This window comes from Nipponia nippon, unplaced genomic scaffold, assembly GCF_047370975.1.
Source record: "Nipponia nippon isolate SJK-2023a ecotype South Korea unplaced genomic scaffold, ASM4737097v1 scaffold_2, whole genome shotgun sequence".
NCBI classification, from domain to species: Eukaryota; Metazoa; Chordata; class Aves; order Pelecaniformes; family Threskiornithidae; genus Nipponia; species Nipponia nippon.
The window spans coordinates 97,603,894-97,618,202 of NW_028262336.1; the positions used below are offsets into that span (position 1 = coordinate 97,603,894).

Here is a 14,309-nt window from a genome sequence, read left to right on the forward strand (position 1 = left end):
AAAAAATAATACCAGGGATTCATCAGGTGCGGGTAGCTGACATGCAAAAAGATGTTGCACTCAGCTATTTAAAAAAAAGTCTTAATGTAGTTAAAAATTGCAATCTGTCATTAAGTATTACTGTTAAATATCATGGACTAGCCCTACCAGTTTTGGCCAGGTTTTGTTGGTCTGATTCAAGTGGTTTCTCTGTTGCTGACTCACATAGGCCTAACCATAATGTCTTCTAAGGAATGGCTGAATTGGACAGACAAGTTTATCGTATCTTAATGGCTCTTCCTCACCCTTTTTTCCTATTATAATTTTTATTCTTGTAAATCCAAGTATCTGTGGAAGTTGAAATTCTTTGCGTATCATGGAATAAGGAGAAGACATTTGTAAACCACTTTTTTTTTTTAACTTCCTAGGGTATCAGGGTATTCATTAACAAAAAATAAATTAAATTAGTGAGAAAATATTTTCCTTTTTCTTAGAAAAACAAACAAACAAAAAGGTTTCTGCTAATCACCTTCAGCTCATTAAAATATAAAATAAGAACATAAAAACTCTTGCATGGGATAAAAAAAAAGCACTGTCTGATCAGCATCCTCTCTCTAAGGGTGGCCAAAAGGAAATACGTATGGAAGACTATAAGAAGAGGTAAAGCAAATTTTCCATCCTGTGTTTGCCTCTGTATTGGGGACTTCCCAAGCCAGAGATGATTCTTCTGAGTTTCTCATCCCTATAACTTACTCAAACTCCAAACACAGATATCGTACAGCCACTATGAAATCAGCGAACTGGTTAAGTTCTTCCCCACCTTTCCCTGCTATTTGTTGGATACTTACCTGTGGCTCAAGTTCTCCCCGTCGTTTATATATGGCTTTTTCTCCTGTCAGCCCATCGATGATTTTGGCATCATCTAGCTCTCCAACAGCTTGGTGTCTCAGCCATTGTCTTTCCTTACCCTTGGCCTACAACAGAAAACAAACCTTAATTCACTCGGTGACGTGAGTGCATGTTAGACGATTTAAGATCTACTGAACATGACATACACATGAATTTTCTTCATAATGACGTGATAGTTTTGGTGTAAGTCAAAGAAATCCAAACACATTTTCATAGCTGTCCTGTTCTTTTTCTCTGAAAGAAAAATTAACACTGACAAAGAACATGTTCCCTCTGTAATTTCGGCTTTTTTAAGTTGTTTCATATATGGGAGTTTAACTGTGGACTGAAGAAATGTTAAGCTTTTTTCTTGCAAATACACTGGAGATCTGTGTAACAAGCCTGTGCAGAAATACATACAACCAGAGGCACACGCATTACTGACCATTTGTTACGTGTTCTCCATCCAAGCAGCGCAAGAAAAAAACATTGGGTGACTTAAAGATAAAACTAAGTAGTATTCACCTTAGGTAATGACGAGTGGTTTCTTTTAAAACAATATTAACAATAAACTATTTTTCTATTTTAAAATAAAAACCTTGAAAATTGTGATACTTCAGAGATAGTCCACTAAATGCTTCTTTCGTTTTATTTAAAGGGACACTGGTTATCTACAGCCTGACTTGATGAACATGCATTCCAATCCAGGAACTCAAATATGCATGGAACTCCTGTACATAGAAGCAAGCACTTAAGGTTGAAGACTCAAGTGTTTTAATATTATAAGCAACATATTTAAGAATGTTTCCAAAGCATAGCTTCATCATGGTTCATAGTATCTATCTAAAGACAGTAAAGTCTGCACATATGGGTTTCAGGCTTTATTTCATTTCTGCTTAAATCTTCAGGTTGAAGTTGCTCATCCTAGTAGTAAGCACAGCAAGGAAAGAAGATTTTAAACTTATATATGTATAATGCTTTTGCACTCTCAGCAAATTGCTGGTCAGCAGCTGGAGGCAAATCAAATATCCAGCAGGACACAACTGCTTTAAACACTGGTTCTCAGGAATGAAAATGAGTTGCTCTCTGATGCGCAGGAAGTGTTACATTACAAATCCCCAGTAAACTGCAGGCCTGGGATTTGAGAGGACAAATCTTTATGGTTTTGTACAGTCTGAGCAGTCAGATGATGGCTTCTTGAGCCTCAGAAAATCTTTGCTTTGGTCAAAATTTATGAGTTTTTCTTTTTGGTGTGTATGGAAGAAGGAGTTCTGGACTACTGTCTGTTGCCTATAGTTACTCAAGACTAACGGACTACTTACCTGTGAAAATAAGTGGGCAGAAAGAATACAAAGCCACAAGGAAAATGTTTTGATTAATTAACTGTACAGTATAGAATTTACATAGCTGTGACAAACAGTTTTTTTAGCTAGGTAGTGTCAAAAGCTTTACAGATGCTTCCTGATGGGAGGCAAAAAATGCCAATACATGGAAACCTCAGCCTTTTAGTAAATCACAGAAGGGGAAAGTGGAAAAGATTTCTTAGGTTGTGAATTCAGTCAGTTGTGCCCTCTGATACATTTTCATGCTGCTACAGTCAACCTAGCTTTAACCCACTTTGGCAGTGAGGCATCCATAAGTTTGTTTGTACCACCACACTATCACCAAATATTCTTGGGATGAAATTTGAAGTCCCTTCTTCCATAGGATCATCGATTCCTTTGTTGCCCAGAGTTGTGTAACATCACAAAAAGATACCTGCAAATTCCAGGTGACCTCTACACGCTCCACCAAAATGTCATACCGTAAGAGATTTCCTGCTGTGAAAAACACAGTAGGAGAACCCATGGCAAATTTCAACAACACTCCAACTAACCATATAAAAATGCTCCTGAAGACAACATGCTGCTGAGTGAGCAGAGCCTGTCTAAAACGAATCATACACCTTCCAGGATGATGCAGACGAGATCGACTTTGTTGCTAGTCATCTTAGCCACTATAAGTACTGGAACAGAGGTAGATCCTTAATGCTTCCTTAGGACTGCTGTTTTGTCAAATTTTTGTCATTTGCTTCCTTTCAGTAGGCAGGAGGGACAAACAACAGATTATAAAGTTTTGGTTTCATTGAGCAAATTCTCAACTAGTTTCACTACTGTTTGACAATGCTTTAGCTTTGTGGCTATTTGCTCTTCAAGGAATAGCAGTGTAGAGAAGAAAATTGCTTTTAACTATGGACATATTTAAAACCCATTTAATACCTTTTGAAGCTTATGCAACAAAAGCCAATATATGAGCTGAAATTTTATTGGAGGAACGCAGAGTTGACATTCTCTCCTATAATAGGAAAGAATGCTGACAAAATCTGACCTAACCTCTTTCCAAAATAAAGCTAAAATTATTTAGACTACTTAGCATCTGCCTCTTCCATGTAGGATTCCTAAGAATTTATTTCCTTTTATAAAAGCTGAAAAAAAATCCTCTTAAGCACGTGTGTTATATAATGCACATATATATTGCAGAAAAGCTTCAAAGCATTTTCAATATATAATTTTCATAATCTTAAAAGCAACATAAGTTTAAAAGCATTTACAATTTTAAGAGAAAAATGGAACTATTACATATATACCTTGCTTTGATATTTTACTGGAAAGGGCATACAACCCATTACTACTGCAGTGTAGCGTGATGGAAAAATATTGTATATACATTCATTGTTTTGCTTTTGAAATTAGAAAAATGTGCCAGATACTGTATCTTATCAGCATGGCAATGGCTGATCACAATACACCACCGCAGGAATTCTTTTCGCTGACAGATACCAAAGGCATATTTACAAAAAAAAATTACAAAATATAACTGTGATGTCTGTAAATATCACAGAAAAGGTTGTGTATGTGAAGTGATCACATATAAATATGTAACTCATAACAGTATAGGATGGTATTAAATACTGCCAATTGTGGTTTCTGGGAAAACATTATGCATATGTTCCCTTAGCTGCTGAAATCAGAAAACTACTACTGACAGGGAAACAGGGTTTTTGCATCGTCAGCTCTTTCAGCCATGTTTATTATAGGATAATTATTATAGGAAAATAACTGCCGCTATTTTATTCTTGCTGCTATGACCAGACAGTTCCCACACGGCCTCAACTGGGGACTCAGGCTCAGTTTTGCCCAGTTTAAATGCAGGTGCCTACATGATGCTCAGAAGTTACAGGGACAGTTGCCCCAGATTCGCTCTGTAATAATCAATAAAAAGAGAAGTACTTTCTGGAAGGCAAGTCATCTAAAATCTAAGAAGGCCTTTCTGAGTGACTGACTGACTGACCATAAGCTTTTGAATCTGGAGTTCAGACCGACAAGTGTTCTTCAGGGTTTGGCCAGCATTAGGAGAGAGGAGAAAGCTCATTGATTGGATTTCCTGGACTTCTGGCTTCACTACTTCTACAGAAGATAAACAACAACTCATAATGTTTTGTTAATGTTGTTCAAAGAGCTGACAGAGATCAGTGAGTTATGCAAAGTAAAATGAACAATGGAATTACATTCTCAGACTGTATTTATGTATCACATTCAAGGATCAGCCTATTCCAAACATCTCTTTCTGCTGCTACTAATTTTTGTGAGCCATCAACAACTAGACCTGAATCCCAGCCTCTTGATTCTTGGGATGAAAAATTTTATCAAAGGAACATATTTTTAAAAAAACCACAAACCTAACAATAAAAGGCATATGTTGAAAAGAAAATCCAGGTTAAATAAACACGGACAATATATGTCCATTATGTGAACACATTGAGTTTGAAACAAAGCAAACTCAAACACTTGTAAAAAGGCAAAAGCGTTCTCTACTGAGAAGGTAATTTGGGATTTTCACAAAGTTAAAAACACACAGACATCTGAGCTGCAAAGTTTACTGCAACTGACTCTGCCATTGACTTCTTATTTGAGAAATGAGGAATGTCTGACTGATAACAGAAAGAAAACAGTTTTAGCTGAGGACCCGTGGTGTACATAGGACTATCCAGAAAAAAGGGAAGACAGAGACACAGTCCTTCATCAGGGTTGAATGACTTACCACGTTGAAGAATTCAAACAATTTTTTTTTTTCTCAAAAAGATAACATGAAATGTGCTTGGACTCAGCTTCCCAATTAACAGAAAGCATTTTGCAACTAAGTAACTCCTGTTATAATTTATCTTCATTTTCCTAGTGCATCTTCTAATTAAAAAACCTACCAAAATCTGTATAAAAAATTATAAAGTTAAAAATTTCCTTTCAATATTGCTCTTATTCTATGAGCTAGCTTTTCCAAATTCAGTGAGTTTGTTTTTTTCATCATAAAGTACATTTACTAGCTTTGTGGTTAGCTGTTATAGATTTTGCCAGGAAGTTAGCAAAGTCTCATAAAATACTGAGGCTTATAAGACTTTGCCTTGATATTAAAATGACCTTTTCAACAAAGCAACAGGATATGTCTCCTTATATTAAAATATGTTATATTTTGATTATGATTAACGTGATCCCTGAGTCTAAGAATTTTGGCTCCAAGGAATAGATAAGGTAGACTGAAAAAAGACTTTAAACTGAAGATTCACTTATTCACTTCACACCTGGAGTGTGCTTCCAACAGCATGTCTACTAGAAACATGGTAAAAAAAGCACCTAGATATAAATGATGTAGGAAAACCTGAGATTTATATCTAACATTTTTCAACTGAAACCCATCTTTACAAGCCAAAAGACTATGTTCTGAACTGAAACACATATTAGGTGCATGAATCACCTAATCATGACCATCTTAAATGTTCATTATAAGAGGAGCTCTCTGAATTGATACATTCATAATAAAATCGGCTAATGGTTCTCTGTGTATATATGTGATTATAGTAGCGTTGTTGTAGTCACAATGGCTTAAAGATATAAAAGGCAAAGAAAAATGTTACCTTTCTTACTCGCAATATGAGGCGATTGGATTTTTTGACCCAGGAGGAATCTGTTGATCATACAAAGTAATTTCTTTCTATATTTCAGTTCTATTGCTGAAGTAAGGAGACAGATTAGACACAGCACAGTAACTAACAGACTAAGGTGTATGTATACCAGTCGTTGGTAGCCTTCAACAGAAATATTTTTAATCAGGCATGTCTTATAAGGAGTAAATTTAATTTTCCTTTAATTTTCACTGAAGATTAGCAGATTCTTCCGAGAAACAATGCATTTTTATTTTATTTGCCCCGTATATGAACACTAGTATTAACACAATCTGGAACAACCACAGGACCAGTTACTAGAAGAAAGGCAAACTGGTGGTTTTGGTCAGCTTCCACTTAGATTTGGGCTACACCTATTTTTATTAGCAAGAGTTAAAAACAAACCTGAGAAAAAGTCATGTTTTCAGCTGTATGTGCTGTAAAGCTATGACCTGGAGTGAGTGTTCCTTTCGACATCTATAACGTTTGCACTTCTAAGCTAAAAAAGTCTTTTGGACAGGAGGTAAAGACAAAGGCTGTGATCTACATACCACCACATATTCTTTTAATAATGTATAGTATTTTCCTTCACAAAATTGTGATCCTGAATAAGTAATCTCTGTAAGCTGTGGTATGGGAATACTGTAACTTGTAGAGATGAGCACTGGGGTCCACTTAAAAGCTGCCTTTGAAATAGTAATATGAGACTGTTTTTCCTAACCGTGATTATAACCTGAATCTGCTTTTATCCCTCAAAGGTATGATGGTCAGATGCTAACAGGATATTAGCAGGACAGTATGTGGGGCCGAATGTAATGAGCTCAGCATGTTCCTTCATCAGTGAATCTAAGATTACCTGCAAGTTGTCCAAGATGATGCGGAGTGACTGAACTTGACGTCGGACGGCTCCAGAGAACCTTTCATAAGTTGCTGCATCATATTCGCTCATCTGAATCTCTTTCAATCTAAAGCAAAGAACAGGGAGCTAAGCATGGTTTAGGAAACAAACACGTCATCCATTTACCTCTGCAAATTACAAGCTTGCTTGATAACAGGCAAATTCAGACTGTGCTAACCAGACACAAGAGACAAATCAAAGAAGTGGCAGCTGGGTTTTGTGAATTTTTGAAAAGGCAGGTGATCACCAATGTCCACAGGGATTGCATTACATTAAAATTTATTTAAGTTACTAATCCTTTGTCTCTCTTCTAATCTGCTTTAATGTTTGGGAAGTAAATCAGACGTTCTGAAAACTGTGATCGAATTCTAAAGGTTTTATTGGCTCAGGTGTTGCTATCTGTACATAAAAGGATCATGAGTGTCTATTCATTACTTCACCGTTGGAGTATTTTAAACATATCACAATCCATGCTTTAACACAAAGGTTAAGTAAAGACACACTCTAAAATCTGTCCTTGAAGACCTACAACTAGTAACTCTGTCTTAAATACCTATCTTTGTGCTTCATAAAATGATGAAACTTTGAAACAAAGAAGCTTTAAATGAACATTAACAAAAATGTGCTCCCCCACAAAAATGAGTCATGTCACTGAACACTATACTGTTCAGAGGTCTAATACCTGCACCATAAAAACAGATATATGCCTTTTCTATTAGTTAAGATGTGCCAACTTTAAGTTCTCTATCATCCTTCTCAACATCATAGCTAAGCAGATACTCTTAAACTGGTGAAACTCACAACTGGAATGTAATTACAGCGGTCTAATGGTGAAGAACAAGCTAGGGGACAGGTGGATATGCTGGGAGTGTGCACCATTTGATATTTTCCATGACCCAGCACGGGTCAGCGAGGCAGCAATTGTGTATCTGCCCATGCTACCATCCAGCACGTGGCTAGGTTCAGCCCTGAGCTAAAATGTATTGGTCTATTTGTGCACAGCTCATTTCAAACACGCACTTCACAACAGCATAACCTCACTCACGCTGTTTTGAAAATACTGATTTTTAAATGAACTATAAATGGATAGTAAGGTATGTATAGCCTAGTTATAGTTCTAATCACAAGTTTTTTAATACCATCACAAGTTTCTTGCCTGGAATGTATAGTATACATGAGATCTGCTGTTTAGACTAGCCCTTTAATGATAAAATTAAAATCAGACATCAAATCTTTGTTGTCTTAAGTATGACTATGTCTTTTTCTATTTTGAATTTTGCATAGATATAGTCATTATAGCCAACTATTATTCATTAGAGGTAGGAAAAGGTAATCTTCAGTGCTGTACACTTTATTTCATGGATCCTGCCAACGGAGTTCAGTATCTTCACATCAATGAAGAAAACATTTTGTTTCAAACAAAAAAAACCTCACGTGCAGTTTTGTTAGACTCTACATTGATCCACAGTGAAAGCTAGTTCAGAAAAATACCATGAAAAATATTGCATCTATTCAAGAGCAGTTGCTAATTTCTTTCTAGTGAAATAGGGCAATTTAAAATGTTTTCCACTGGAAGTACTCAATAGCTTTCATATTAAAATTCTCCCTTCCAGATAATCATGTATAGACAAAGCAGTGAAATCTGCAGTCCCCCTCATTTTTTTTCTTCAGCCTGAGGACTCCAACCTCCCTATTCTTAACTTTTATCTGTTAGGTCCCACAGCTATCCAAGAGGTACAGAATAATAATCCAAATCAAATGTGGCTTCAGAATAGGCTACATTTACAGCTGGCACATGCAAGCTCACTGGTTTTAGCAGGACATGAATTGTTCTCTCATGTACAGATACTCAGATTTTACAGGACACAGCTGCACTGTTTCCACAACACGTAGCAGTATCCAGGAATTTCCCCTAGCATGAACTTTGCAAACCACCATACAGGCAGGCAGAAGCCCATCAAAGCATGCCATGTGTGTACATGTGCGTAGGCACAAAGAGATGTACAGTATCCAAGACCATACATACCGATTGTTTCTATTATAAAGCAACTGATGCAATTTTGAAGAATGGGGATGTAGAAAGGGTAGTCCTTCCCACCTACCTAGCCATAAAGCACCAGGAAAAAAGACAAAACAAGCTCTGCCTTCCCCCTGAAAACAAAACCTTAAGTGACTATTTTTAACTTAAATTTCTGTATGTTGCTTGTGTAAATTAAATCACTATTAAAAGGTATTTTGCCTTTCAGGGTCCTTTCCTTTGAAGCACTGACATAATCTATACATTTTCCCTGTCTTGATTAATCACTAATGCTCTAACAGCAATGTCAAATGCTCCAGGTAATTTACTAATAAAAACACGATTAAAAAAGAAACTTGACCTGAATGCAATAGATAAATTGCTGTTTTTAAATACAGTGATTCACGTACAGTGTGTGCTCTATGCTTAACAGCCTAATTATTTATACATCAGTTGAAGCAAATGGCAATCTCACCTGCTCCTCACAGCACCCAGATTTGTCCCCTGTTGGGAATCACTTTGTTAATAGCAACAAAACGTGAGCTGATTAAGCTGCTTCTAAATTTATTTGCTCTGACATTTTAATCTGTGTCTAGTACTCTCTGCTTTCAGACAGATACTCACATTGCAACATGTCCTGGGCTGAAACATAATACTTATTTGGAATGACTGTCAATACACTTTGATTTTTTTATGCAAAGTACCGGAGTTTGACTTGAGAGTTCAGTTGGGGGAAGAAATCTGAATCTCTGTGCACAGTCTGGGAAATGGGTGATTAGCAACCATGCATTACACTAACGCTGGGAAGATCTGCGGTTTGTGTAAAAGTCTCTGCTGAGCTCTAATAGTTCAAATCATCTCACCATTTGGCTATAGGCCTTTCAAACAGAAGCAATTTGCTCGTAATGGTCCATTTCGAAAGACATTTGTTAGGTGATGAATTCCTAACAACATACAATCTGGATTCATCATAATTCAAACACTTTCATATGGCAGATCTCTTTTTAAAAAAGATAAATATTCACATCAGTCTTCTTATCCACCTAAGCTATGTTTTACTGTACCAAATCACACAGTCATTTTAAAAGCGTGGCTTAATTCAATAAAATATTCTACACATCTTGCCCAGAACAGTTGAACACATGCTGGTAAGTTCTGTTAAATGACAACGATCAGGGTAAGGTAGTTGATAAATACAGTTAAGAAAGAAAATTCTTTTTAGCCATCTTTTTCAAATTCTTCTGGGAAATGGAAGGGAAAATAAAGACTTTCACATTACCTCTGTTTAAAGGCCTTTTCACCCATCTCTCGAGCAGCTCTCTTAACCTCCTCAGGAACAGCATCTTTTTCAGCTTGAGATATTTGGTAAACCCTGTGGCCAGCATCCAGTCGATATGGTCCACCTTTGCCACCTAACCCAGCGGTGTCTCTCCCACCTAACATGATTGAGATAAAAAATAATTAAGAATGTGCATTCAATAATAAATAAGAATGCATTTTCTTTAAAGCGTCCGTTGCCATATCTACAGATGTTCCAAAAAATTTGCCAACAATCCGCAGTAGAAATATTTATTGCCAAAGATTTTCGAAACCAAACAGCTATCACGGTTAAGAACAACTCCAATGGAATACTTGTGTTTATAGTCCCTTGAGACCGTATTCATAACAGTTTCCCCCTTGTACAATGGGGACTATGGAATATATAAGTCTTGTACATCTCCTCAAAGCTCCTGGTCCTTAAAGCCATTCATTCAGACTCTCTCTTCTCCTTAGAATTTGTTGGTTTACACTGTTCCCAAACCACTTTATGCAGTGATCGCTATCATGCCCTTTCAGAATTAGGAGGCACTTTGCCTATTCTGTGTGCCTCTTGCCTACACTACCTAAATTGCTGTGGCTACAGAGACATCTAAGAGAACGGCAAATAACTCGGCCTAGTTTCTATGGCTGCAAGCTTCTGGTTCTCTATATGGCCCATGAAAAGAAACAAGAAAATGTAACTGAAGTAGAGATCTGCTATATACAGTTTAAGTTGGACACTGCAAATACTTCTTTTCACTGGCAATAAAGCAACCCTGTACTGGGTAGAATAGCTCTGAGCAGAGGGCGGCCTTGTATAAATCCATTTTTGACTGGCACAGCATCTCCCTTAGACATCCTTCAATGATGGATTAAAAAAAAAAAAAAGAATGAAAAACCTGTTCCACCAGCCCAAGTATTTCCACCAACATGCGGCATGTTGTCTGGATCCACTTTTCCATGTTTGGGGGAACTAACATCCAAACCACTGTCCCTCCGAATGGTTATCTGTAAAATAAAAAATAGAGCTGTAAATCTCTCTTATAGCAAGGAAAACCATTCTAACAGCCTAAAAATAACATACTAGGTCTGCTCAAGAGCTGTAGGACCAGAATTAATTCAATAAATGCAACATCCCACCTGCTGAAGACAACAGGATAAAAGAGAGTAAAACGGGGCTTCTGAGTGGCTCATTAGACCCACAACAGATCTAAGACTACTGCCACAGCTGAACCACCCAGTGCTTTCAAATCTTACCCACACTAGAAAAGTGCTTACTGATAATTGCCAACACAATTCAAAATCTCCCTGTAGAGAGGATCATCTGCAATCTGAATGCTTCTCATAGTACTGGCAACACCTGGCTGTACACCCATTCACAAATTTCAAGCACACCCAACTACAGCTTCCCGTGCTTTATGGATGGGCAGATTGATCTTTCAGGAACAGGGACTAAAGAAACTCTGAGATTCGTCAGTAAATGGCTAGTTCAGATGACAGGCTCGTGTAACCCTTAAGGTCCCTGCCATGACTGCAAGAGTCTACAGTGGCGAGTTTTCTACACCTGCCTACTGCCTGCACTTTCCCCATCGATTCACCACACAGCTGAACACCCAACAGCTGTCAGATGGGCAGGGCTGAGGCACTTTAGGCTGGGATTGGATTTAAGTGGGTGACTGAAGGTAAAAATATTTCTTCCCATTCCCAACTCTAAGTCACGTAGTGAATCAATGACTCATGTGTAAACTGCCCTTCAGTTACTAATCTTCTATAATTTAATGCCAGTTTATTTTTTTAGTGAAACTTAATGACGGAGATGTAAAATGGATGTCTTTAACCGCTACAAATTAACTTTCTTCTAATCTAACATAACACATTTAATTCTCTGATGAACCTATGTGCTCCAATAACTACAATTTACTGCTTTCTCAGAAGTTCACTGGCATTATCAGGGTTTTCACTGGGACCGTAGGGTAGTTTAATCCTTGAATTCACTGTCTTGCAGACTCAACTTTATGCTGATGTGAATTCCATACATGTTTTTGAACTGAAAACATGTGCTCTGACAACAGTGTCTTGGCAGCTATTCAAAACATCATTTTCTTTCTCTTTATAGAATTTGCATTAATCCAAAGAGGTACAATACATCCTCAGTGAACCATGTCATTAGTGTAAAATCAAGATCTAATCTGATAAATTACATTAATTTAACATTTGTATAGGAAGACAGACACTTAACCATAACAGCATATTACCCTCAGGGTTATATAGATTTTTGGTTTAAGAGATTTCCTCCAAAATAAACAGTTCTTTTTTGCATGACTGGTAGATTTCAAAACTATCAGAAACACAAGTCAACAAAAATCACTGAACTTCGTTTAAAATAAAATCATAAAACCAAAACTGTAGTGTCAGCCTCATGAATCAAAACAAAATATTATTCTTTAAAGAGAAACAATAAAATGATGGAAAATCCTTCACGTATTCATCCTTCTGGGCTCTTCACAGAAAAATACTCCAAATTATGCAAAAGGAATCTCTGAGGCAAACACAACCATAATCAGTGATCCAAATACCATATTCTATTTTTGTCAAGTTTTTCCATTAAAAAAAGTCATTAAATATTTTCGAATACAGGTATTGTTTAAATTTTGAGTGAAAAGTTCTGTAGACAAAAGAGCTTTGTTGCTCACATATATTTCTCACACATAGTGAGTTGTTCACAAATAATATTTCTAGTACATATGTACTAGATAAGTTTCTAATACAAATCTATTTTACAATAGTGTTGATCTGATTAAAGCAGGTATGTGTAACTTTGAAACAGCACATGGTTAATAGAAAATCTTTTATTGTATAATGATTTGTGACTTTTCTTCTTAAAAGGACAGCAGAACATCCAACATTTGATTTCTATTAAAACTTTGAAAAAAATTGCATGAGAGAGAGAGAGGGAAAGAGACAAGTGGCACACATCTATCATGGCTTAAGAATGTGACCTCCTTACTAATTGTTTTTATATATAGTTAATAGGTTACTTGATAAAATAATTGAAAATGTAAGGGTACCAGAATGGAACACCACCAGCAGATGTGTAAATGTCACGTCAGTGAATTGCAGCAGTTTCATTCATTTACTTGGTTAAGTAACATCTATGCACACAAAAGGTAGTAGAATTTTGCTACATCTGAAGACTTTAACAACCAATTTTTATTAGCACTGGTTTGCTGGGGTAATTGTTTTTTAAATTTACCATACACTTAGAAACTGGGTTAAATTAGCACATTGTAGGGCCCTTTGAAGAAAATCTTCTGGATGTACTTTCCTGTTTTTCCTTTGACCTCTTAGATAATTCCATTAGTGACATGCTTTTCTCCTCCCCATCCCTGTCTCCATGGAAGTGTTTCAAGGTGATTTTACAGCTAAAAACTTCTCTCTGCTCTGAAGGTACCTCTATAAAGTAAAAGTTAGACTAGCAAATATCTAGATTAGAATTGAAAATGTATTTTAGACAGAAGTGAACAGTAAATCACTGAGTCTGGACATAAAATCAGAGAAAGGATGAGGAAAAAAACTGAAGGGAAAAACTTTTGGACAAAGATACATTCTTCAGCATGACAGATATAAAGAGATGGAAGAGCCATAGATAAGTCACTCCTCCGAGGGTTGGAGGAATTCTTGATGTTAGAAACCATTGGAAAGATAGATTTAAGGGGAAGGATGCAAAACTGGATGTATTAGGAACGTGGCAAACAGAAAGACAGTCAGTGGGAAAGATCTAGTTTGTCTGGAGTGAGAAGGAAGACAAGAAAAACAAGTACTGAAAGTAGAGAAAAAGCTCAAACAAATCTAAGAAATCCATATTAACTTTTCCAAGCTTGTCCAATTGGAATTTCTAAACCTACTGAGACTTCTCATACTGTTGTGATGGATATTTTCCAAATATATAAATAATTTGCTTGCTCAAAAGTTGATCTGTCCCCTCCTGAATACTTTCCATTGCAAAACTTCCATCAACTTTGTTTCTTTCGGCAAGAGTTTTGACTACGCGTCTCTTTTGGAGAGAAGTCTGTGCTCTTTCTAGCTATACATGCACTGCGAGGCGCTATTCATTACTGCATTGTTGTGAAGATTTCATACTGCCTGGTGTGCATATCACAGCTTTGTAAAACAAGAGATGAATTCAGTCTAGTAGCCTTGAATTTCAGCTATGAGGTCAGAGTAGAATAGCTGGAAAAACTGTGAAATTTTCC

General features: G+C 36.7%; 1 protein-coding gene across 1 annotated transcript in view; it reads right to left on the reverse strand.

Annotated features, from left to right (window-relative positions):
• The window catches only part of VWA8 (von Willebrand factor A domain containing 8), a 199,800-nt gene that overhangs the window by 18,895 nt on the left and 166,596 nt on the right, over positions 1 to 14,309 (reverse strand). The window contains exons 38-41 of the mRNA XM_087759030.1: positions 10,956 to 11,064; positions 10,037 to 10,193; positions 6,699 to 6,807; positions 828 to 953 (exon numbers count right to left, since the gene is read on the reverse strand). Coding sequence (XP_087615156.1) covers positions 828 to 953; positions 6,699 to 6,807; positions 10,037 to 10,193; positions 10,956 to 11,064 — 501 coding nt within the window. The remainder of the gene's footprint in view (positions 1 to 827; positions 954 to 6,698; positions 6,808 to 10,036; positions 10,194 to 10,955; positions 11,065 to 14,309) is intronic.